The sequence below is a fragment of the Schistocerca gregaria genome, chromosome 4, assembly GCF_023897955.1.
Source record: "Schistocerca gregaria isolate iqSchGreg1 chromosome 4, iqSchGreg1.2, whole genome shotgun sequence".
NCBI classification, from domain to species: Eukaryota; Metazoa; Arthropoda; class Insecta; order Orthoptera; family Acrididae; genus Schistocerca; species Schistocerca gregaria.
In genome coordinates, this window is record NC_064923.1 from 439,187,373 (window position 1) to 439,214,881 (window position 27,509).

Genomic DNA, 27,509 nt, shown 5'->3' on the forward strand with positions numbered 1-27,509 from the left:
TGCTGGTGTGGTTTCTGGAAAGAGGCTGCGAAAAATTTCTTTCCTAGTCTCCATCCATCAAGTACGTATTTCGCCTCAGAGCGAAGACTGATGACACGTGTGACTCAGGAAACTCTTTTAGTCATTATAATTCCAGAAAAAATGTGAGAGTCACACTTACCAAACTTCAAAGTAGAGAGGAGCTTTGCGGTCATAATGCATGAATGGAAGAACTGCGTAAGAAAAACAGATTCTGGAGTCAGTTTTCAGTCGCGATGTTCTTTCCATCCGATGACTTGCCACGTATCTCCTAATATGCTACAAAACAATCTTCATTCACAGAAATAACAATTTCAAATATCTTTATTCATTAATCACTAGCTTAACCAACAAGTTGTGTATTACAGCTAGATAAAATATACATCAATTACATCATTCTGCACGTATCACTATTGTTTCACAAACAGTAAGCATAATTTACATTGTGGTTACTGCTAACCACTTAATGATACATGCACATAGTACAGTAGTAAGTGGGACAATGTGTGAGTGGAAGTATTAATGAAAGGAAAGGGCGAAGTAAAAGATTTTAAAACAATTCTCTACTTTGATCCGTGGTCATGGCAGTGGATTCTGTTGAGGGGGTCTGATACAGACCTTCGCAGACTCAACAACATTCGCAAATAATAATAATTATCATAATAACAGTAAATACAATACTAACCATAAGAATATAAAATATTTCACATAGAAAAAAAATTACATGGAAACTCGCGACTGGGAGAAGCGCTAAAAATAAATACTGAGAGCAATATTAAAACAGGACACAGTAACATCAAGTGGATTAACCGTATATAGCCTACCAATTAGGGCAGAAAAAATTGAAAAATGTGAGTGAACGCTACTCTTAGAGTATCTCAGTGTCAACTAAGTACATGTACAACTAAATTACTTTCTTCAGAAGAAGCGATCGGGGTTCCTCTCCACATGGGACTGTGGGCGGCCACCCGACGCAAGAAATGGCGTGTCCAGAGCATTTGAGAGACCACGCCGGCCCCACGTGGCTGTGTGGGCTCCAATACAAACTAGGCACGCCCTCTACCGTTCGAAAGCAGCGAGTAGTTTTGGCACACACAAAAAGCTACCGTAGATTAAAAAGAAAAAAACATGCATATATCTCATGTTATATATATATATTTTCCAAGTGTGATAGAGACTTTCTTCTTAAAAGACAACATTTAAAGAGAACAATTAGTTTCAAAAAACACTCAGAATCAATAAAAAGTATACTGGGCGACGAGCGCTCACAGTTCTGTTTTGTGCTATTTCTGTTTAGTGTATTGGCAGATCCCACAGAATAACCTGCCTTCGGCCCATGTGTGAGACCGTGGGTACAATTATTTGTGAACGCCACTATTTACTTCATTCCAGCAGACAACAGGAGCCGCACACTGGATACAAAAAGTGACGCCATCCCTGCCGACAACAACAGTGATCCATAATACAGTATCGGTTGCCAGAGCTGTAAACGTATATGAAATCGTACAGTACATTGTCTGTTTGAGTCGCAGCCGACTTTACCATTTGCATTGAGAGGACCGCTTGGAGAAACACTGTGATTTAGATAAAGAAATTAATTGAAAGTGTGAAAAATCGTAACACAGTTGTCCACTAGTGCTGAAAAGTTTCATCCACACTGTTTAGTATCCGCCACTCTGATGCAGTACGATGATGAACAAAACGATGGTGAAACAATTACTGCAGACGACGAACGCCTCCAGTTAATGGCGGGCAGGTGTATTTGATTCATAAACCACGTGGAAAAACAAATTCCTTGTGAGTTAGAGAGCCTGAAACGTTGAATTTTCACTACCTTCAGTGTGGCCTACTTTTGAGTGAAAGCAGGCATGTAGGAAAGTAGAATAACAGTGGGAGCAATGAAGTTTATGTGCAATGAGGTACCTAAGACAAAGACGTGTGGAAGAAATATTGAGTGAGATTATCGGTAGTTTTCTGTACCAGTGTGAGACCATTCGGAAAGCAAAAAGAGTTACATACGGTGCTTACAGAAGACTAATGAGTAATAAATTGAGAGAATGACTATAACAGAACAAAACTAATTTTGTTCAGCTACTTTAAAAACTTGTGGAAGAAATATTATTACATAATTTTTTATACTAAAAATAGGACTTTGAAACCGAAATTAACGCGTTAGGTAGAAAATAGTTTCGGTTCCCACTGCTTCAACAAAGAAAGGTCGCTCTATGACATACAACGGCAGGCATTTTCTTTTTTTTAAACTAGTCATTTTTAGGATACATCACTGAAGTGTTATCCTAGTGGTCTCCTGACAGTAAAATGTTGGAGAGGTACATATAAGAAATATTGTGATGAAAAATCTTATTAAATTCTGTCATTTATAATAATATTTCAGGGAAAAAGCTGACTTCTAATCCCCTGAGTAAAGAAAATTGCTAGAAACCCTTTGCGGCATCCATCTTGTTATCCGCGGTAAGCAAGTTCAAGAGAAAACTGATAGCGGTACGTCGACAACGAACTTTGTATCAAGATATGATGATACTCCGGAAAACGTTTACAAGCTCAAAGAAGTGTGTGTAGTTGTACATACGAACGATGATTTTTGAGCGAAATGTTTGGTTAGTTCAAGGACACAAAAATGTTACACTGGCGGACCCTCCATTTGCCCTAGTACTACACTTATGATGAGAGGGAAAGGTCTACAGGGCACCTAGTAGGTTGTCAGCTGCCTGAGAGTAGCAACGCTGAACTCGTTGTCGACACTTCCTCGACGTCACAATGAGAAGGAATCCCGCTGTTACTCTTGGCTGCAGCCGGCTTTTGTATGGGAGGCGTTCCTCAGTTAGCGGAGTCCGGAGGTTCCCGCCTCGATGCAGAGAGACGCGTGACGTCACAGGTGGGCCGGGCGTCGCTTTAGAGGCGGCCGGCGCGTCTGGTCCTGCGGGGGCGGCGCCGCTTCTTGAGCGCCGCTGCGGCTGAGTCGGCGGCGGACCCGCCGTCGGCCGATCTGCGGTCCCGGCGTCGACGGCCGCCGCGGCCAGCCGCCTCCGCCGCGAGCTATGCGCACGTGGGGCAACACTCGCCTTCGCGGTGCACCGGGGCTGCGCACGTCGTCGGAGCGCACTTGGTGGTGGTGCACGTTATCTGGTGCTCCTGCGGACACACGAGCACAACAACTGGTTAGGGCAGGTTGCGTTCGTAGCTAATTCTAGAATGAGATTTTCACTCTGCAGCGGAGTGTGCGCTGATATGAAACTTCTTGGGAGATTAAAACTCTGTGCCCGACCGAGACTCGAACTCGGGACCTTTGCCTTACGCGGGAAAGTCCTCTATCAACTTGCCCGCGAAAGGCAAAGGTCTCGAGTTCGAGTCTCGGTCGGGTACACAGTTTTAATTTGCCAGGAAGTTTCATACCTAATTGTAACTGGTATTAAACTTTTTCTCTGTTTACATCACTCCACTAATCAACATTTCATATCTGCCCTTTCACGAGTTTCGAAAATGGTTCAAATGGCTCTGAGCACTATGGGACTTAACATCTGAGGTCATCAGTCCCCTAGAACTTAGAACTACTTAAACCAAACTAACCTAAGAACATCACACACATCAATGCCCGAGGCAGGATTCGAAACTGCGACCGTAGCGACCGCGCGGTTCCAGACTGTAGCGTCTCGAACCACTCGCCCACTTCGGCCGGCTCACGAGTTTCTTTTAATAGTAAACAGCATAGCACTTACACTATGTTGTACTACGTATTTGTTATGAACACGTTTAATTTTTTTGATGTAACATACACTCCTGGAAATGGCAAAAAGAACACATTGACACCGGTGTGTCAGACCCACCGTACTTGCTCCGGACACTGCGAGAGGGCTGTACAAGCAATGATCACACGCACGGCACAGCGGACACACCAGAAATTGCGGTGTTGGCCGTCGAATGGCGCTAGCTGCGCAGCATTTGTGCACCGCCGCCGTCAGTGTCAGCCAGTTTGCCGTGGCATACGGAGCTCCATCGCAGTCTTTAACACTGGTAGCATGCCGCGACAGCGTGGACGTGAACCGTATGTGCAGTTGACGGACTTTGAGCGAGGGCGTATAGTGGGCATGCTGGAGGCCGGGTGGACGTACCGCCGAATTGCTCAACACGTGGGGCGTGAGGTCTCCACAGTACATCGATGTTGTCGCCAGTGGTCGGCGGAAGGTGCACGTGCCCGTCGACCTGGGACCGGACCGCAGCGACGAACGGATGCACGCCAAGACCGTAGGATCCTACGCAGTGCCGTAGGGGACCGCACCGCCACTTCCCAGCAAATTAGGGACTCTGTTGCTCCTGGGGTATCGGCGAGGACCATTCGCAACCGTCTCCATGAAGCTGGGCTACGGTCCCGCAACATCGTTAGGCCGTCTTCCGCTCACGCCCCAACATCGTGCAGCCCGCCTCCAGTGGTGTCGCGACAGGCGTAAATGGAGGGACGAATTGAGACGTGTCGTCTTGAGCGATGAGAGTCGCTTCTGCCTTGGTGCCAATGATGGTCGTATGCGTGTTTGGCGCCGTGCAGGTGAGCGCCACAATCAGGACTGCATACAACCGAGGCACACAGGGCCAACACCCGGCATCATGGTGTGGGGAGCGATCTCCTACACTGGCCGTACACCTCTTGTGATCGTCGAGGCGACACTGAATAGTGCATGGTACATCCAAACCGTCATCGAACCCATCGTTCTACCATTCCTAGACCGGCAAGGGAACTTGGTGACCCAACAGGACAATGCACGTCCGCATGTATCCCGTGCCACCCAACGTGCTCTAGAAGGTGTAAGTCAACTACCCTGGCCAGCAAGATCTCCGGATCTGTCCCCCATTGAGCATGTTTGGGACTGGATGAAGCGTTGTGTCACGCGGTCTGCACGTCCAGCACGAACGCTGGTCCAACTGAGGCGCCAGATGGAAATGGCATGGCAAGCCGTTCCACAGGACTACATCCAGCATCTACGATCGTCTCCATGGGAGAATAGCAGCCTGCATTGCTGCGAAAGGTGGATATACACTGTACTAGAGCCGACATTGTGCATGCTCTGTTGCCTGTGTCTATGTGCCTGTGGTTCTGTCAGTGTGATCATGTTATGTATCTGACCCCAGGAATGTGTCAATAAAGTTTCCCCTTCCTGGGACAATGAATTCACGGTGTTCTTATTTCAATTTCCAGGAGTGTATTTTCATTTTATGTTTTGCCAGATGGCACGTCTTTGCCTATCGATAAGGTGTGGCGGTCGATAGGCTACGTGGCATGATGGCACGGGGTTGGTTTATTTATTTATTTATCTTATGGCATTACATATGAACAGTGACTAACAACTGTATTTCACAAAAATGTATTAATTTCATAATTTGTAATATAAATAATGAGTCTATTAATTAATATCTAATTTGGCGTTCCATTCAAGGGCTGCCTCTGTCACTTCAAACAAATCTTCGCCGGGTGGGGTAGGCACGTGGTCTCAGGCGCTCTGTTACGGGCAGCGCGGCTCCCGCTGTCGGAAGTTCGAGCCCTCCTTCGGGCATGGATGGGTATGTTGTCGTTAGCGTAAGTTAGTTCAAGTTAGATTAATTAGTGAGTAAGCTTAGTGACCGACGACCTCAGCAGTTTGGTCTCATAAGACCTTACCACAAATTTTTCAAATTTCCAAAGAAATCTTCGAAGTTCCCATGGTAGGCTCTTCTGCTACAGCTTCTTAGAATGTGATGGATCGTCTGATGTACATTTCCACAGACACATTGAGAAGATGAAGCCCTTCCCCATCGGTAGAGGTTTCCCGCACAGATGCCGTGGCCTGTGCGGATCCGATTGTTTTCCAGGCACGTCGTGTTACTTCCATACTGGCTGGTCTTGTGTCAGGTCTTTGGAGGGTCTGGTGTTCCTCATGGGCAATACTGTTCCACATTTCTGTGCACTTTTTGTCGATCCCGGACGTAGCTGCCTGTAGAGACTCTGCCAGTAAGACATATGGCTGCCTAGATTTTAATGGGTTCATTTGGATTGCAGGAACATGCGACTGCAAAAAATGTTCCAATTTGTGTGAAATCTTATGGGACTTAACTGCAAAGGTCATCGGTCTCTAAGCTTACACACTACTTAACCTAAATTATCCTAAGGACACATACACGCCCATGCACGTGGGAGGACTCGAACCTCCGCCGGGACCAACCACACAGTCCATGACTGAACATGAGACTGCATTGGAAGCTCGAGGATTTTAAGTAATTATTTGGTATTCCTTGAGGAGAGCGTTCTGTCTTGGAAGGTCTGGTGGCGCAATTTTTCTTAGGGGTGGTAACCAGTGTAGAAGAGTAGATTCGATGCAGCCTGTTATTGTCCTCATTGCTGCATTTAAGCTACACGTCAATTTATCTCATATGTGTGCTACTAAGCCAAACTGGGGCACAGTATTCGGCAACAGAATAGACCAGCCCTAAGGCAGCGAATTGCAGTGTCGTAGATCATGCGCTCCATGAGGTACGACTCAGCTTCTGTATGATGTTATTGCGTGATCTCAGCTTTTCTGCGGTATTTTCTATATGCTTCCTGTAAGAGAGGATTCTACCAAGAGTCTTTCCTATATATTTTGGAGAGTCTTGGAGGTGAAGGACCTGCCCATTAAACGTGACACTCAACGTTGCATTGGCCGTTCTGTCGTTAAGGTGAAAGCAGCTGACTTCATCCTACGTTGGATTTGGTTTCAGTCTCCACCTTTTGAAGTGTTCATTTATTGTTCTTATATCTGATGAAGTGATCTCCTCACCAGCTTCAAGAGATCTCTGTTTGGTGGCAAAGGCCAGATCGTCTGCATAGATAAACTTCCTTGCCTCCGTTTCAGGGTAGTCAGATGTATACAAATTGAAGAGGACTGGTGGCAAAACTGAGCCTTAAGGAATAACATTACCAAGTTTCTTCTGCCTGCTTAGTTGGTTTCCATCCGCCCCCGTCAGCTGAGTGGTCAGCGAGACAGAACGTCAATCCTAAGGGCCCGGGTTCGATTCCCGGCTGGGTCGGAGATTTTCTCCGCTCAGGGACTGGGTGTTGTGTTGTCCTAATCATCATCATTTCATCCCCATTGACGTGCAAGTCACCGAAGTGGCGTCAAATTGAAAGATTTGCGCCAGGCGAATGGTCTACCCGACGAGAGGCCCTAGTCACACGACATTTAAGTTGGTTTCCAGGGACTGATTGGCAGTATCTCTCAGATACTCGCGTCCGCAGCACACCATAAGCTGCATCTATTCTCTGGGTGGTGCTAAACGGGTATCAGAGCTGGCACCCAGACTTATCTAATACAGATCTCCTGCCTTAAACATGAATGTGAAATTACTTCACAACGGTTCTTCTCAGAACCAACCAACCAGACACCTAAGCCGGGATGGTTATTATATGGGAGACCGCGTAGCGACAAGCAAGTGCGGGTTGTATGTGGGACAGGATGTAACGGAACGTGTGCGTAATAAGATGGAATATGACATTCTGTGTTCCGTAAAGGACGTGTAAGTTGGCAGTGATTACTATGGTTAATTATGTGGAGATTGTGAGCCGCTGCCTGAGAGGAGTGAGGCCCGTATAGGATGGACATGGTGGTATTTTGCTTTTGATGGAAGATCGTAGATGGGAGCAGCTTCTTGTTGCTGTAGTATGGCGTTCCCCAACGTAGTGTTATAAACCCTTTGCTGTTCTTTATGTTTATAAATGATTTGGGACACAATCTGAGCAGCTGTCTTCCTTTGTTTGCAGATGACGCTGTCGTTTATCAACTAATAAAGTCATCATAAGATCAAAACAAATTTCCAAACGATTTAGAAAAGATATCTGTATGGTGCGAAAATTGGCAATTGATCCTTAATAACGAAAAGTGTGGGGTGATCCAAATGAGCGCTAAAGGGAATTCGTTAAACTTCGGTTACACGATCAATCAGTCCAATCTAATGGCTGTAAATTCAATTAAATACCTGGGAACTGCAATTACGAATAACTTAAATTGGATGGAACATATAGAAACTATCGTGGGGAAAGCTAACAAAGACTGAATTTTATTGGCAGGACACCTAGAAAATCCTAACAGATCTACTAAAGAGACTGCCTACACTATGCTTGTCCGTCCACTTTTAGAATACTGCTGCGCTGTGTGGGATCCTTACCAGGTAGGAGTGACGGAGTACATCGAAAAATTTCAGGGAAGGGCAGCACGTTTTGTATTACTTTGAAACATGGGAGAGAGAATCACTGAAATGATACAGCATTTGGGGAGGACATCATTAAAACAAAGGCGTTTTTCGTTGTGGCGGAATCTTCTCACGAAATTCTGATCACCAACGTCCTCCTCTGAATCCGAAAATATTTTGTTCATACAGACCTACATAGGGAGAAACGATCACCATGATAAAATAAGGGAAATCAGAGATCGTACAAAAAGATAGAGAAGTTCGTCCTTTTCCCGCACCATCCAACATTGGAATAATAGAAATTGTGATATGTGCCGCGCCGAGTGGTTGCACGGTTTCAGGCGTCACGTAGCGGACTGCGCTGGCCCTCCCGCCCGAGTTTCGAATCCTCCCTCGGGCATAGTTGTGTGTGTTATTCTTAGCACAGGTTAGTTTAAGTAGTGTGTAAGTCTAGCGACCGATGACCTAAGCAGTTTGGTCCCTTAGGAATTCACAGACATTTGAAAATTTGTGATTTGTGCTCACCCCGTAGACGTAGATACAGATATACGGACGGGCCGAGTCAAAATATTGTTATGTTGTGGTCTTTCTGCGCAATTCGATGCAGAAGAGACTTTGCTGCTCTGAACTGACACTTTTCATTACTTGTTGTCAAGGTGCGTTGCCGCTAACTCGTGGGCGGTATAGTTCCCAGAACCATGTTTTCACTCTGTAGTCGAGTGTGCTCTGGTATGGGAGTTCCTGGCAGATCAAAACTGTGTGCCGTTCCGAGACTCGAACTTGGGATTTTTGTGCTTCGCGGGCAAGTGCTCTACCACATGAGCGTCCCAAACACGACTCACGATCCGTCCTCACACCTTTACTTCATTCTGTACCTCGTATCCTATTTTCCAGACTTCACAGAAACTATCCTGCGAAATTTGCAAGGTAGGCGGTATAGTTGGTTATTGCCTTGTGGCCTCATTAGAACTATAGAATTCATATAACGGAACAGACGTAATTTGTGACTGTTGGATGTCGGGTTAGTACGTATGATGTGTGCAGTGAACAGAAAGGCCCGTACAAATAACGGCGGCTATATGAGTGGAAATGAACCATGCTGGTTCCAAAAGATGAAACTACATGAGCCGCTCACTTGTCTAATGTTCACAATATAGGTAAATGTTTGTTTTGTATCTTTATGTCCCAAAGTCAAGTGCTTTTACATTTATTAACGAATGAATTGCCGGCCGCTGTGGCCGAGCGGTTCTAGGCGCTTCCGCCTGGAACCGCGCTGCTGCTACGGTCGCAGGTTCAAATCCCGCCTCGGACATGGATGTGTGTGATGTCTTTAGGCTAGTTAGGTTTAAGGAGTTCTAAGTATAGTGGACTGATGACCTCAGATGTTTAGTCCCATAGTGCTTAGCGCCCTTTTAACGAATGAATTAGATTGTAGTGTTATTGGTGGTTTCTGATTTTATTAACCCTCTTAGTGGTATTACTCCTTCAGAACAGATATCGGAAGACTCAACGGTTCCGACCGACTTTCGTGTCATCTTCAAGCGATAGGCGTTATTTGATGCGGATATGTATGGACATGTGGTCAGCACATCGGTCTTCTGGCCGTCGTCAGTTTTCCTGACCGGAGCTGCAACTTCTCAGTCAAATAGCTCCCCAATTGGTCTCAGAAAGACTGAGAGCATCCTGCTTGCCAACAGCGCTTAGCAGACCCGGACGGTCACCCATCTATGAGCTAGCCAAGCCCAATAGCTTTCAACTTCGGTGGTCTAGCATGCACCAGCCTTACCAATGCAGCAAGGCCGTGGGCTCTTACCAGCACTGAGTGAAATTTTTGAAGTAAGACTCAAACGTTCGAAACGGGTGGCAGGGACAAAGAATCCAGTGAAATATTTTTAAGTGCTTTATCTGAAAACTACCTTTAGCAGTTAAACAGAGAACCGACTCGTTGCGATAACACATTAGACCTTCTGGTGACAAACAGACCCGAACTATTTGAATCAGTTAATGCAGAACAGGGAATCAGCGATCATAAAGCGGTTACTGCATCGATGATTTCAGCCGTAAATAGAAATATTAAAAAAGGTAGGAAGATTTTTCTATTTAGCAAAAGTGACGAAAAGCAGATTACAGAGTACCTGACGGCTCAACACAAAAGTTTTGTCTCAAGTACAGATAGTGTTGAGGATCAGTGGACAAAGTTCAAAACCATCGTACAATATGCGTTAGATGAGTATGTGCCAAGAAAGATCGTAAGAGATGGAAAAGAGCCACCGTGGTACAACAACCGAGTTAGAAAACTGCTGCGGAAGCAAAGGGAACTTCACAGCAAACATAAACATAGCCAAAGCCTTGCAGACGAACAAAAACTACGCGAAGCGAAATATAGTGTGAGGAGGGCTATGCGAGAGGCTTTCAATGAATTCGAAAGTAAAGTTCTATGTACTGACTTGGCAAAAAATCCTAAGAAATTTTGGTCTTATGTCAAAGCGGTAGGTGAATCAAAACAAAATGTCCAGACACTCTGTGACCAAAATGGTACTGAAACAGAGGATGACAGACTAAAGGCCGAAATACTAAATGTCTTCTTCCAAAGCTGTTTCACAGAGGAAGACTGCACTGTGCTTCCTTCTCTAGATTGTCGCACAGTTGACAAAATGGTAGATACCGAAATAGACGACTGAGGGATAGAGAAACAATTAAAATCGCTCAATAGAGGAAAGGCCGCTGGTCCTGATGGGATACCAGTTCGATTTTGCACAGAGTACGCGAAGGAACTTGCCACCCTTCTTGCAGGGGTGTACCGTAGGTCTCTAGAAGAGCGAAGCGTTCCAACGGATTGGAAAAGGGCACAGGTCATCCCAGTTTTCAAGGAGGGACGTCGAACAGATGTGCAGAACTATAGACCTATATCTCTAACGTCGATCAGTTGTAGAATTTTGGAACACGTATTATGTTCGAGTATAAAGTCTTTTCTGGAGACTAAAAATCTACTCTGTAGGAATCAGCATGGGTTTCGAAAAAGACGATCGTGTGAAACCCAGCTCGCGCTATTCGTCCACGAGACTCAGAGGGCCTTAGACACGGGTGCCCAGGTAGATGCCGTGTTTCTTGACTTCCGCAAGGCGTTTGACACAGTTCCCCACAGTCGTTTAATGAACAAACTAAGAGCATACTGACTATCAAATCAATTGTGTGATTGGATTGAGGAGTTCCTAGATAACAGAACGCAGCATGTCATTCTCAATGGAGAGAAGTCTTCTGAAGTAAGAGTGATTTCAGGTGTGCCGCAGGGGAGTGTCATAGGACCGTTGCTATTCACAATATACATAAATGACCTGGTGGATGACATCGGAAGTTAACTGAGGCTTTTTGCAGATGATGCTGTGGTGTATTGAGAGGTTGCAACAACGGAAAATTGTACTGAAATGCAGGAGGATCTGCAGCGAATTGACGCATGGTGCACGGAATGGCAATTGAATCTCAATGTAGACAACTGTAATGTGATGCGAATACATAGAAAGATAGGTCCCTTATCATTTAGCTACAAAATAACTGGTCAGCAACTGGAAGCAGTTAATTCCATAAATTATCTGGGAGTACGCATTAGGAGTGATTTAAAATGGAATGATCATATAAAGTTGATCGTCGGTAAAGCAGATGCCAGACTGAGATTCATTGGAAGAATCCTAAGGAAATGCAATCCGACAACAAAGGAAGTAGGTTACAGTACGCTTGTTCGCCCACTGCTTGAATACTGCTCAGCAGTGTGGGATCCGCACCAGGTAGGGTTGATAGAAGAGATGGAGAAGATCCTACGGAGAGCAGCGCGCTTCGTTACAGGATCATTTAGTAATCGCGAAAGCGTTACGAAGATGATAGATAAACTCCAGTGGAAGACTCTGCAGGAGAGACGCTCAGTAGCTAGGTACGGTCTTTTGTTAAAGTTTCGAGAACATACCTTCACCGAAGAGTCAAGCAGTATATTGCTCCCTCCTACGTATATCTCGCGAAGAGACCATGAGGATAAAATCAGAGAGATTAGAGCCCACACAGAAGCATACCAACAATTCTACTTTCCACGTACAATACGAGACTGGAATAGAAGGGAGAACCGATAGAGGTACTCAGGGTACAATCCGCCACACACCGTCATGTGGCTTGCGGAGTATGGATGTAGATGTAGATGTAGATGTAGAGCACTCTGTAGAAATTGTAATATAGATAGGTGATGACATACTAGAAAGACTGGGAGCATATGTAAAGTTCACACTAAAATCTGAGTTGGCATAATTCTGAGCTGGGCTCGTTTTGAAGCTAATATGTCTTGTTAGTGTTACGGGGTTGTTATAATCGCTATAAAATATGAGATAACGTATACGTTTGGAAATAAGTGTTAGAGAGTCCGCATGGTATTGTTTTCGAATATATGGCTCTAAGCACTATGGGGCTTAACATCTGAGGTCTTCAGTCGATTAGACTTAGAACTAAACTCCTGGAAATGGAAAAAAGAACACATTGACACCGGTGTGTCAGACTCACCATACTCGCTCCAGACACTGTGAGAGGGCTGTACAAGCAATGATCACACGCACGGCACATCGGACACACCAGGAACCGTGGTGTTGGCCGTCGAATGGCGCTAGCTGCGCAGCATTTGTGCACCGCCGCCGTCAGTGTCAGCCAGTTTCCCGTGGCATACGGAGCTCCATCGCAGTCTTTAACACTGGTAGCATGCCGCAACAGCGTGAACGTGAACCGTACGTGCAGTGGACGGACTTTGAGCGAGGGCGTATAGTGGGCATGCGGGAGGCCGGGTGGACGTACCGCCGAATTGCTCAACACGTGGGGCGTGAGGTCTCCACAGTACATCGATGTTGTCGCCAGTGGTCAGCGGAAGGTGCACGTGCCCGTCGACCTGGGACCGGACCGCAGCGACGCACGGATGCACGCCAAGACCGTAGGATCCTACGCAGTGCCGTAGGGGACCGCACCGACACTTCCCAGCAAGTTAGGGACACTGTTGCTCCTGGGGTATCGGCGAGGACCATTCGCATCCGTCTCCATGAAGCTGGGCTACGGTCCCGTACACCGTTAGGCCGTCTTCCGCTCACGCCCCAACATCGTGCAGCCCGCCTCCAGTGGTGTCGCGAAAGGCGTGAATGGAGGGACGAATGGAGACGTGTCGTATTCAGCGATGAGAGTCGCTTCTGCCTTGGTGCCAATGATGGTCGTATGCGTGTTTGGCGCCGTGCAGGTGAGCGCCACAATCAGGACTGCATACGACCGAGGCACACAGGGCCAACACCCGGCATCATGGTGTGGGGAGCGATCTCCTACACTGGCCGTACACCTCTGGTAATCGTCGAGGGGACACTGAATAGTGCACGGTACATCCAAACCGTCATCGAACCCATCGTTCTACCATTCCTAGACCGGCAAGGGAACTTGCTGTTCCAACAGGACAATGCACGTCCGCATGTATCCCGTGCCACCCAACGTGCTCTAGAAGGTGTAAGTCAACTACCCTGGCCAGCAAGATCTCCGGATCTGTCCCCCATTGAGCATGTTTGGGACTGGATGAAGCGTCGTCTCACGCGGTCTGCACGTCCAGCACGAACGCTGGTCCAACTGGGCGTCAGGTGGAAATGGCATGGCAAACCCTTCCACAGGACTACATCCAGCATCTCTACGATCGTCTCCATGGGAGAATAGCAGCCGGCATTGCTGCGAAAGGTGGATATACACTGTACTAGTGCCGACATTGTGCATGCTCTGTTGCCTGTGTCTATGTGCCTGTGGTTCTGTCAGTGTGATCATGTGATGTATCTGACCCCAGGAATGTGTCAATAAAGTTTCCCCTTCCTGGGACAATGAATTCACGGTGTTCTTATTTCAATTTCCAGGAGTGTACTTAAACCTAACAACCTAAGGACATCACACACATCCATTGCCGAGGCAGGATTCGAACCTGCTATCGTAGCAGCAGCGCTGTTCTGGACTGAAGCCCCTAGAACCACTCGACCACATCGGCCACATCTACTTGAAACGGCTTGTTCCCCATAAACTGTCCGTACTCGAGAACTTAATCGCATTATTTTCTGTATGAAGATTTTGTTACGAGGGTTTTGGTAATATTCTACAACAAACATCATATTAATGTTTTAATAAATGTCACTCTGTACTTATTTCTCGGATGTAATTGAGTAGTTGAAGTTCCAAGGCACAATGTTGTAAAGCTATGTAATAACTACACTACATGTAACGTGTACGACGGTCACCTACACCAGAAGTGGAGTTGAACAGAGAGTGTGCGCGAGAGAGTTCGCGTGATCTAGAGATACACTATGTTATGAAAAATGTCCTGACGCCACTGTGTGATGTAGAATTGACCATTAGATGTCTGGAGCGGCGGATTACAAGTACAAAAAAGCAGAGAGTATTGTGTCATCAGTAAAGAAGCAGGAAATGCATGACTGTTTATTTAGGAGAGCTCAGTGCCTTCGAACGTAGAATAGTCATTGCGTATCACTTTAGTAACATATATATCACGGACATTTCAAGCCTCTACACGTGCAGAAGACGACTGTTGATGACGGGTGTTTGTAAAAGTCGCATGGAATCAGCGGAAGGAAGCACTCTCGAGTTCTAAAGGGCTACCAACGGTCGAGGTAGCACAGTGACTGCGTGAAGAGTTGTAAAGACTGGAGTACAGTGGGTAAGCAGCTCTTCATCAGCCAAGGATTTCTGTCTCTGTTAACCCGTCGTGGATACGGGACGGTGACCGGTCAGATATTTACCAAAGAGAAATCGCCAAAGAGATATTCAGAAGTTACTGTTTTATTTTCACTATCAGGTTCTGCATCTCATCAATACCATCTTCAGGCCTCTATGCACTCGCTATATAAATAATCGGATACATCGATGCATGCATATCGGGACCCAGAAACACCTGGATCCCGTGAATATTTTGTACAGTAGTACTTCGAAGACTTGACAACAACTCAATCAATACCTGTATGCTCACAAGAGCTGTCACCAAGTCTTCGAAGTACAGACTTAGCAAAAACTTCACGGAATCGAGGTATTCATGATTCCGGTTATGCATGAGTCGAAGTCTCCCATTCTCTACGCAGAGATTGCATAGGGGCTTTAAGATGGCTTTAATGAGATGCCGAAACTGGTAGTGTAAACAAAATAACAATTTCTGAAAACATATGGCTATTTGGTGGTTTTTCTTTGGTAAACAAATTTCTGTAGTCAGAACTAAGTGATGCTTCACTGGAAACGAATGATTCACGCTATACCTGGTGACAATCTAATGGTGATGCCAACAGTAAAGTCTGGAGAAAGGTGGTGTCACGGTAAGGATATGTACTTCGTTGAAAACGCTAAATGCGGAAGGATGTGAAATTGTTCAAATGGCTCTGAGCACTATGCGACTTAACGTCTGAGGTCATCAGTCGCCTAGAACTTAGAACTAATTAAACCTAACTAATCTAAGGACATCACACACATCCATGCCCGAGGCAGGATTCGAACCTGCGACAGTAGCGGTCGCTCGGTTCCAGACTGTAGCGCCTAGAACCGCACGGCCACTCCGGCCGGCACGGAAGGATATGAACGCATTTTACAGTACTGTGTCTGCTACAGTAGAGGAACAGTCCGGAGACGGTAATGTATCAGCACGACAATGCATGCTGTCATAAACAGCATCACTTGTGGCAATGGATTGGGGACAATAAAAATCCTGAAGTGGACTGACCTGTCCAGTGCCTCGACGATATGACACCTTCGGGTTAAAGTTAGAACGTCGATTTCGCTTCGTCCCCAGTTTCCAACATCACTAACAGGTGTGGATTTGGCTGTTGAGGAAATATGAGCTGCAATTCCTCCGAAGACTATCAGATATCTCACTGAAAGTGTACACAGTGGAATGCAGCCGTTATAAAGGAAAGGATTGACACAACCCTTTTAAATATCCACTAATAGCTCCTTCGATACATTTTAGTAAATAATATATTTATTATTAACATTTTAAATTTTGGGTGAGCAGTATTTGTAATAACTATACTAAATGTAACAAATATAGTGAACTGCTACACGAGTGAGAAAGCAGAGCAGAGGGTGTGTGCAAGAGAGTTCGTGTTAATGCAGAGATAGTAGCGGGTCGGTGTCATGTCGGAATGAAAATACTGTGGAAAAGTGCTGCCGAAGATTCACATTGCGAGCTCTGTATGGACGTAATAGTGCCATGAACATAGTGTCCAGAGAGTATCAGAGCGATTCAAACAGCATGAGCATCATGTGATGTTATAGGCTATGTTTGCAACGCGAAACAGATAAACTGCGTTTGTTGCAGGGCTGTATTGTATACGCTACTGTGACGTGAGTTTAAAAAAAATACGTATTTCATTTTTTTGATGTATCGAAACCTCTGAAAATGTTCCCATCTCTAAGCTTACTCACGAGAGCGCAGAGAGAAAAGAGTGAAGGGGCGAAAGAGAAAGGCCTGACGAACAAATGTTTTCCTCTCGCCATGCGCCCCCACAGATTCCTTCACAAATGTAGCAACATTTATAATAGTGACATCGTTTACGCATCTGTCCAAAAAACAGAGTGGAAAAGCTGCATTGTTCATGCGGAATGGAAATAGCATTCCTTCCAAAAACTGCGACAAAGACGAAATCATTCAATGCCTGCGAAATTTTTTTATTCCACGGCCAATTCCGGCTTTTCAATTCATTATCAGTGTAACAGTCTGTGTGTGTCTAAAGAAAAAAAAGTACCATACTGTAATTGTTACAAATTGACGGAAAGATAGTTAGACACAAAAAGAAGTCAGACGTATAAAAATAGAAGTGTATTCACACCAAGAGTTTCTCTTCGTTTTGGTTTACAAATTTCACTGTTCGTGACGGTTTGGAATGCGGTGGAAAATGTGCAAACATGTAATCTTGAACAACGTATAAAAGTCTTGGCGATCTAACAATTTCATAGACGTATTGATGTATATACAGAGTGATTCTGCTGCCCCAACCGATGGATTTTATGCAACCTGCAACGACTTCAAAATCTACGCACGAAATGGTTACATTTTCTCAATCACTATGCGAAACTATCAGTCCTGAAAAAATTAACAGGACCTTTTTGTAGCAAATTTAATGTAGTTGTAATCGAAAGTAACCAAAGCAAAAATAAAATTATTAAATGACACATGACACAATGTGAAAAATTATAAAATTTAAAATTTTCTTTTGTGTATAAAGCGTGTAGATCATCCTGTTTCTCAGTGTGTGAACTAAAAATGGAATTACTACTTTAGCTTTAATTAGCAGTCAGCAAAATGCCAATAAAGTTATAAGCATACCTTCTGGTTTCTTGTTCAGTATGTTTGTTGATAACTGCACATGAACACAAAATTTACATTTCTTCCACAGTATTACAGACGTCCCTTTTTTGGCATGAAGAAGAATGCGGTGCTCATCGTTAATATTCGAGGACGTGTGTCTGTTGTTTATGAGATGCATACGAATTTACTTGGGTTTTTCAATCGAGTTCGAATATTCCTTTAGGCTTATCCAATTTATATCACAATCGTCACATTCAATATTAAACACATTTTCTGATGAAAAGTGTGTGTACACCCCTAAGGTCATGGTCTTATATGTTTCCGAATTTTACACGACTCCATAAAATATGCTGTACGGTCATAAGTATGAGGAACTGACTACTAGCCTTAACGAGAGGCGTACCAGCCAGTATAAAAGGAGGAGATGGGAATGGGGCTGGGGTGTATCGTGTTGTAAGTACTGAAGCAGTTACAACAGAACACGTTAATCAGGAGTCACTGGCTGTCACCTGAGTAACAGATCGACCAGGGACATTTCCTCCCTTCCAAGCTCCCCAAGCCTGTCATGTGACTGAAATCAGAAATGTGAAGGAACAACCAAAGCTACACCAGCATCAAGGAGGCTTTATATATTGACGGGCAGTAATTGTCGAGCACTAAGGAGGGTGATTGCAAAAACGTCACATGAAATCATCAGAAGGAATTACTGTTTATGCTTATCCATTGTCACTGTGTTCAGTGTGATACCAGCACTTCAGCTAGCACAATGAATGTGTGTGTGGAGTTTAAAAGAGAGGGGTATAATGGAAGAGTAGCCCCACAAGAGCCATACATTTCCTACTTAATGCTAAGTGACGCTTGAGGTGGTGTTAAGAGCGACACAACTGGACAATGAACGAGTGATTTTGACACATGAATTACGCTATACCCCTGCAGTAATTTGATGAATGTCCAGAGAATGCTACTTGCATCACGTGTGCCATCAGTGAAATACAGACGAGGTGGTGTTACGATATGGAGTTGTTTCTCGTGGTTATGGTGCGGTGCCCTTTTTGAACTTAAGAAAACGTCAAATAAATAAGGATTTTAATACATTTTACAGCATTATGCACGGCTTGCAGTGGAAGGACACTTCAGAGGTGATGATCTCTGTTAGCAGGATATACAGGCTGTGAGGAAATGGTTTGAGAACAACAACATCTCTGAAATAGACTGGCCTGCCGAGTACCCCGACCTGACCCACTGGAACACCCTTTGGATGAGTTACAAAGCAGATTTTGCGTCCAACATCATTACGCTCTCTGGCTTCTTTTCTTAGGGTAGAATATGCTGGCATTCTGACATCTAATATTTTGGTTAGGTGCCTTTCAACAGTCGTTAATTAACTGAAAACAGAACACATTTCAACAGTCAATTATTTTTACTTGAAGTTCAATATTTACTGGCTTCAGTTGTGAACGATCTTCACAGGAAATAAGTGTTGAACAGTTGTAAAGGAGGCCCCACTAGATTGATAAACATGAAGTTGGAAACAATTTTCAGGTGCAGTGCCGCTCTTAATAGGGTTAAAGCAAGATTCATTTCTGAAAACCCTCTCTCACATTCACTGGTAGATACTGGTGTGCAGTTAATTCTGTTTATCAGAGACAGCAGGAGAATCTGGACACTTCCTTTCTCTTCTTGGAACCCTATGATTACTTTCCTTTCAGGTAAATCTGAGCCTTTTACATAATTTGATTGTGTCTTTCTCACCAAAAATTACTGCAGGATTCTCAGGCCAATAAGAAGGATGCAGTAACAGTGCATGAAGAAATATACTCCTCATCACTTGAAAATCTATATTCATTCTCTTGCATAGACCTTCAAGAAATGATATTGGGTCGATTGGGTTGGGAATAACAGTATGCTTTTTGCATTTTATTTCTCAATAGAATTGTAATCGTTCCTTTCCTTTTCGAGCTTCATCAGAACATATACCTCTTTTTATGTTCCTCTTAAAACAGTCTGAGCTCTGTTTTTTGATAGCGGTATCAAGAGTTTTGCAGTTTTGAACTAAGCTCAGACAACTCCTGTAGCGTATCGCACATCAGCTTCAGATCCAAAATTAAATCAGTACTGGTGATTTTCTTTAGAAGACCTTCATACGTTTTCCTGCCAGTGTTGTCTCTGGTCATAACATTCTCAGCACTAGTAAAAATGTGAAACTAGTGTCTCACAATTTCTCCAAACTGCTAAAACACTTCAAAGCTAGACACAACCTATCGATTACCCAAGACTGGGTCACTTTTAAGAATCTGGGTGCTTATGCATTTTTTTCTTAAGTTCTCTTGCACCTTTGGGTGACTGTTTGCAGAGAGTGTATAGCTTATCCAGGAAAGATTTAAAATGATTAATTTCTGAGTGAAGATCTTTTCTTATAAGTTCGCTAACAGATAACTCTAGCTCATTGCTGGCACAGTTCGAACTTAAAATTTGTGTGAAAGCTTGTTTAAACAATATAGTCAAGGAAGATATTTGTTGGTTCCACGTATCACGTAGCGTTGCTCAAATACGACTAATCAATGAAGAGAATTGGCTCACTGTAGAACTTTCGGCAAGTATCAAGGGAATTTTGCTGTGTGACTCAATTATATTTTGATAACTCTGCCTTTCATTTACGCAGCAGTTTGCTTTAATTTGTTGACACATATAAACTTGAAATGAAATAGGTCCAAGGTCCACTCTGTTCAATTTCTGAACACCAATTTCAGACTGAAAATCATTTAACAGTTTATTTGCACGCAGTTTTGAAAAGATTTGCTGTTACTAAGTTTCCATTCTTCTGTGATTTAACGCGGATAGCTTCTAAAGGTTTTTCACTTGCTGTAGATAATATTTTCAAAGTATCGTTTATGGAAGAAAATTCTTTGTGTCTAAACATTTTCTTTCAAACGGATATCATTTGGTCTGGTTTTCTTTCTCCAAAGCATGGCACTGAAATAGTTGACCACTGCTGCGAAATGTTTTCATTTCGTGTTTACTTCCTTCTGGCTCCAGTATCACAGCTTTCTTAGAACTTTTGCATCCCAGTTTCTTGTTTTCTATCTGTCAACCACTCTTTCCACATACGGAAATCATCTTTCTGTGTCATCGTCTATCAATAAGGAGACGTCAGTCGACAGTATATACAGAAGTACGAACGTGAATAGAGGATTTTCATCAAGCGCGATGTCATTTCCACTCTTTTCCTTACTTTCATCACCTTTGCCGTTTTCATCATCGTCCCTGATGAACTTAAACTTTTTATTCGCTGTGGATGAGAAGTATTGTGTAATGTTGTCATTCATTTCGACTCTGAAGCTCTTCACAGAATTTCACTCTTCGCCTTAGCCGCTTCAACACTGAATACGGACGTGAACAAGCGACATTACATCACTTCTCTAAATAAGTTTTAAAATTTGACCGCATCAGACAATTATTTACATTAGTGACTCTCGACATTCATGTGTGGAAAGATTTCAACAATATTACACGGGTAGTCACGTTTCGAAGTACCAGGATACCAATTATAAATGTGCCCTATTTAGGCGAAATTTGATATCATTACCTGCTTTTGCTGACAGAGTCATTGATGCACGATTTGTTTGCCTGTCAATATAGAAATAACGTGGCTTTCTTTATCTCATCTGAGCTTTCAAAAGTTAAAGGGTACGGATACTCGATAGTACTGTCAGAAACCCAGCAGTTGTAAAGTTGGTCGCTTCATTGGTCGACGTATGTCTCGCTTTTCCTTTTCGGGTTATAGTTACGGTTTTTGTGTATTGTTTCACGTTTCATTCTATTCAAAGGTTGATTCCATCACTTCCAGTAATCACTTGTTTCTTCGTTAATTGGATGTAGATTCAGCTCATTTTAAATATCCTCATACTTCATTAAATCTCTTATTGTGAAGCTCTTTACACTCCTCACGATTCCCATCATCACTGCCGGTTGTATTTTATTGTTATGTTTCTTTCTATTTTGATCGCGTTCGCTTCCAAAGACGGTGCTGCAATAATTGAATAAAACTATTTTTTTGTATATTTTTGGATAATATAGTTAGTGTTCTGTTTATTGTGCGTATATCGCTAAAAATCTGTGGTGCTTTTTTTTATTTCACTGTCAAAATCATGGCTCGTGTCGCATCCAGATATTTATAATGTGACTCCTGTTCTGTTAACTTATTGTTAATTATTATTTTCGACTTTATTAAGTGTTTAAAATCAAGAGCCACAACTTCCGTCTTATGTAATAAAATTTTTAGACTGTAGTCCATACATTTCGATGAAGTTGTAACGCCGGAAATGCATATCCCCCTATTTCCATCTACTGTACTGTAAATTCTTTTTCTTTATTTGTTACCTGAAGATACGGCATTTGTGTCTTTATATTTTGTAATTGTTTTATTGTTTTAATATATATATATATATATATATATATATATATATATATATATATATATATATATATATATATATATGTGTGTGTGTGTGTGTGTGTGTGTGTGTGTGTGTGTGTATGTATGTATAATTGGTTTGTATTTTTACGCTGGGTCTGGTCTAGGGAAAACTATGCTGTCGAACGATTACATCGATATGTCGTGTGGAGAACCAAACTCTGCCGCGTGGAGCGTCGGCAGGGTGAGTCTGGCTGGAGTAGGGCGGTGGAGGAGCTGTGATTAACGACGCTCCCGCGAGTTGCCGCGCTTTCGGTGTTTGGCAGCATGTAATTGCGCTCGACTTGCTATAATTGTTTCTGACACGGTGTCGCGGACGGGAAGCATTAGCTGGTACACATCAAGAGCCCGTTTCGCAGAGTGACCGTGTCGAGAAGGCGCGCCAACATCCAGCTTCTGCAACAGCGACGGCCGACAATGAGTGACTGTCACCACCTCCTCTATCGACGGCTTCAATCCTTCAATCAACCAACAAGGAAGACTGGAAGCAAGTAAAGTTTTAGAACTGTATGGCAGACCTCAGCTTTTCAAACTGTTTCAAAATTACAGCAACGTAGCATGAACCTTTGTTGCTCATTGTCCTAATTGCATTACCAAGCAGGGTCCCTTGCTTTTCCGGAATGACCCGAGTGTCGTTGAAATTCAAACGCCAGCATTAAAGTAATATCATTCCATTTCACTGCTTTAATTTCAAAATTCAGTTAAAGTATTCATAGCTGGCTACAATATTTTGATTACTCAAGCACAAATTAGGAGTGCGAGTTTTTTTACCATATTTTAGCTTACCTGTGACTGCAGCCCAGCTTGGTACGTACTAAATTTTACTATTGTTAATTGTTCAGAATGATTTAATTCAAGTTCAAAGTTCAATCTCTTATTTCTAAATTGCGTAGATTCAAGTAGCTTCTGAAATGATTGTTGAGGTAGCCCAAGACTAACCTTATTTTATTGAATTTCGTAGTGCTTCAGAAACAAAGTTCACTATTAGTTTCACTCACTAAATTAACTTTCAATTTTCCGGTTTTATTAATTCTTTTGCTAAATTAAGTCAAAGTGTAGCGAAATTTATTACTTCTGACAAACATTCAGTTTTCACACAACACGTGTCAACCTTCAGTTGCCACGCTTTTAGTGCTAAATATATGTGCATTAATCTTTCATTTTCAGTTATTATAGTAGTTGTCCATAGGACTGGCGACCGTAATTTCCCCCAAATCTCAAATTATGTACCTAGTGTTCCAGATATACTCCCATCGGAAGTCAATTATGCTCTAGATAGCATGAAGAAGGAAACAGTGCCGGGCGATGGTGAGCTCAGCGTTGACATCCTCATACTGGCAGGAGAGGTAACAATAAATCACTTGGCAAAAGTATTTACTTCCTGCGTGCACTATGCTTCAATCCCATTATCGTGGAACAAGGCTAAGATTATTTTGATGCACAAGAAAGTAAGTATTCACAATATTAAAAACTACCATCCTATCAGCTTGCTCTCAATTTTGTACAAAATTTTCACAAAGACCTTGTTAAACCGAATTAGTTCCACCCTAGACTCAGCCCAACCTATAGAACAAGCAGGATTCCGAAGCAGTTTTAGCACTATTGACCACATTCTGACCATTAGTGAAGTGATAAGCAGAGCGAATCAATACAAACTGCCTCTCTGCATTGCCTTTGTTGACTCTGAAAAGGCATTTGACTCTGTTAGCCATGTACACTCCTGGAAATTGAAATAAGAACACCGTGAAGTCATTGTCCCAGGAAAGGGAAACTTTATTGACACATTCCTGGGGTCAGATACATCACATGATCACACTGACAGAACCACAGGCACATAGACACAGGCAACAGAGCATGCTCAATGTCGGCACTAGTACAGTGAATATCCACCTTTCGCAGCAATGCAGGCTGCTATTCTTCCATGGAGACGATCGTAGAGATGCTGGATGTAGTCCTGTGGAACGGCTTGCCATGCCATTTCCACCTGGCGTCTCAGTTGGACCAGCGTTTGTGCTGGATGTGCAGACAGCGTGAGACGACGCTTCATCCAGTCCCAAACATGCTCAATGGGGGACAGATCCGGAGATCTTGCTGGCCAGGGTAGTTGACTTACACCTTCTAGAGCACATTGGGTGGCACGGGATACATGCGGACGTGCATTATCCTGTTGGAACAGCAAGTTCCCTTGCCGGTCTAGGAATGGTAGAACGATGGGTTCGATGACGGTTTGGATGTACCGTGCACTATTCAGTTTCCCCTCGACGATCACAAGAGGTGTACGGCCAGTGTAGGAGATCGCTCCCCACACCATGATGCCGGGTGTTGGCCCTGTGTGCCTCGGTTGTATGCAGTCCTGATTGTGGCGCTCACCTGCACGGCGCCAAACACGCATACGACCATCATTGGCACCAAGGCAGAAGCGAGTCTCATCGCTGAAGACGACACGTCTCCATTCGTCGCTCCATTCACGCCTGTCGCGCCACCACTGGAGGCGGGCTGCACGATGTTGGGGCGTGAGCGGAAGACGGCCTAACGGTGTGCGGGACCGTAGCCCAGCTTCATGGAGACGGTTGCGAATGGTCCTCGCCGATACCCCAGGAGCAACAGTGTCCCTAATTTGCTGGGAAGTGGCGGTGCGGTCCCCTATGGCACTGCGTAGGATCCTACGGTCTTGGCGTGCATCCGTGCGTCGCTGCGGTCCGGTCCCAGGTCGACGGGCACGTGCACCTTCCGCCGACCACTGGCGACAACATCGATGTACTGTGGAGACCTCACGCCCCACGTGTTGAGCAATTCGGCGGTACGTCCACCCGGTCTCCCGCATGCCCACTATACGCCCTCGCTCAAAGTCCGTGAACTGCACATACGGTTCACGTCCACGCTGTCGCGGCATTCTGCCAGTGTTAAAGACTGCGATGGAGCTCCGTATGCCACGGCAAACTGGCTGACACTGACGGCGGCGGTGCACAAATGCTGCGCAGCCAGCGCCATTCGACGGCCAACACTGCGGTTCCTGGTGTGTCCGCTGTGCCGTGCGTGTGATCATTGCTTGTACAGCCCTCTGGCAATGTCCGGAGCAACTATGGTGGATCTGACACACCGGTGTCAATGTGTTCTTTTTTCCATTTCCAGCAGTGTAGCTGTCCTCCAAGCTTTGAGTGAGCAAGGAGTGGGAGCAGCATACAATTTACGAGAATTCTTCGGCTTATGTTAACGTCGGCGAATCAACTCAAGAATTCCGCATCATGAGGGGTGTCAAGCAAGGCGATCCCATCTCCCCAAAACTGTTCTCTGCTGTATTGGAAATGGCTACATCAAAGCTGAGCTGGGAAGGTAAGGGAATTAGAATTAATGGAATAAGGCTTAACAACGTGAGATTTGTTGATGATATTGCCTTACTGGCCAAAGAATTCGCAGAGCCCCAAAACTTAGTTACAGATCTTGCATCGGAATGTCAGCTGGTTGGCTTGAACATGAACCTTTCCAAAACAAAAGTAATATCCAACAAATGGGTCCCAGCTGGAGATGTGAAAAACAAGGACAGTCTACTAGAAGAGGTGAGTGAATATGTCTACCTTGGCCAAATTATAAATATGAAGGGATACATAAGGCCAGAAATCTATCGACGCATCAAGCTTGGCTGCAAGCATCTGGGAATAATTCAAAAGTATTCAGATCAAAAATGCCAGTAAATCTGAAGAAAGCAGTATTTGATCAATGCATTCTTCCTGTGATGACGTACGGCTGTGAGACATGGACACTGAACTCATTTACAAAAGGTTAACTTAGGACAGCACAGAGAGCCATGGAGAGATCAATGCTGGGCTATACAAGAAAGGACAGGAAAAGGGCGGATGACATTCGGTCTGTGACGAAGGTTAATGACATCTTAGAGAGAGTAGGTTCCTTGAAATGGCACTGGGCTGGCCCCGTCGCAAGAAGAAAAGACAACAGGTAGACGAAGCTAGTACTGGAGTGGAGTCCGAGAGAGCACCGGAGGCCTAGAGGAAGATCACCAGACAGATGGGACAAAGACATCAAGAAGATAGCTGGTAACACCTGGCACAGAACTGCCCAAGACCGTCCCACTTGGAGAAGACTTCTGAAAGCATACCTGAATCCACGACTCGAAGAGGCCGCATCATCTAATGATTGAATTGGCTGATGATGATGATTATGATGAAGATGATGAATTGTTAACGTAACGACGGCACATTTACTTTCTTTACTAACTTTACTCCTTTTCAAAATTAATTTCCATCAGTTATTGCATTTTTTCTTTCATTTAGACGTAACCCATTCCTCCCTCTTTACCGACAGATTAAAACTTCGGTGACGATTGCTTTTCCCAAATTTCCATTAGGTACACGCGGTTTCATTTTTCACTGTCATTAAGGTCAATAAGTGAGGGGGAGGTTACAAAGTGCTTGCTAACTGAAGGTTGTCTTCACCTTCATTTACCATTATTTTATTATTTATGAATTGTAATGTACTTTCATTAGTATAGGTATCTAATTAGTACTTTAAAATGTATTTTTCTTAATATAAAGATTAAACCGAAGAACACGTAACACACCGCTAAACCAAAATAAAGCCTTAACCTCTCGTAGTGTTAGAAAATTCATACAGTGGACGTTGTCCAGAAAAATCAGATTTTGAAGAATACACTTTTGTGCTGAGGGCGATTGTCTCACGGTGAAGTAGTCGAGCAAACTGGAGAGCGTCTTGGCTGCTCTGAGGTGAGACGCGGGACGTACCTTGCAGACGCAGTCCGTGCAGTCGTCGCGCTTCCAGACCTCGTTGTTCTTGCGCCAGCGGCCGTCGTTGTCGACGCACTTGGAGGTGCCGGCGCGCTTGCCGCCCCCGCCGCCCCCGCCGCCGCCTCCGCCACCGCCCGCCGCCTGGCAGTGGTGCTCCAGCTTGCGCAGCTTGCGCCGCAGCTGCTTGATGGTGCGCTGGAACTCCTCCAGCGCGCTCTCTATGCCCTCCAGGCGCTCTTCGCCCACCTCCTCAGCATCCACCTGCAGAGAGGACCATTAGGTTCGTACTTCGCAGGTCCCGATTTTCTAATTCACAACTGTAACCATAATGATCGAATCGACATTTTTTTGCTTGGGGAACTAAATTTTTTGAAACATTGCGTAGATCTGTTTTTCGTTATGTTACATCTGAGGAGCATCTCAAAGGTGTCGATTATCTATAATATATCCCTCTAGCTGCATCTCAATCAATTTACCAAATCATAACGTACCCCGCAAAGACTTCTTAGTTATCAAGTGCTTTGTTCATGATTTCCATTCACACCTCCTGCACAGGCTTACCCAGAGATCACAGTGAAAGATGTCGAGTAATAACTAGATTGCAGTACTGACCCCCAAATTCGAAAAGCGCTCCAAATCCACAGCCACCTGTGTCCCACATTCATCATCCGCCTGTTTTTCAAAGACCTGTTCATAA

The 27,509-nt window shown here is 44.3% G+C and overlaps 1 protein-coding gene across 2 annotated transcripts in view; it reads right to left on the minus strand.

Moving 5' to 3' along the window:
- Positions 1-324: 324 nt before the first annotated feature.
- LOC126365858 (peroxidasin homolog) overlaps positions 325-27,509 on the minus strand; it is a 1,186,130-nt gene continuing 1,158,945 nt past the window's right edge. For both annotated transcript variants that reach the window (XM_050008525.1, XM_050008523.1), the window contains 2 exons: positions 26,810-27,073; positions 325-3,171 (listed from right to left, as the gene is read on the minus strand). In XM_050008525.1, coding sequence (XP_049864482.1) covers positions 3,076-3,171; positions 26,810-27,073 — 360 coding nt within the window. In that variant the 3' untranslated portion in view covers positions 325-3,075. The remainder of the gene's footprint in view (positions 3,172-26,809; positions 27,074-27,509) is intronic.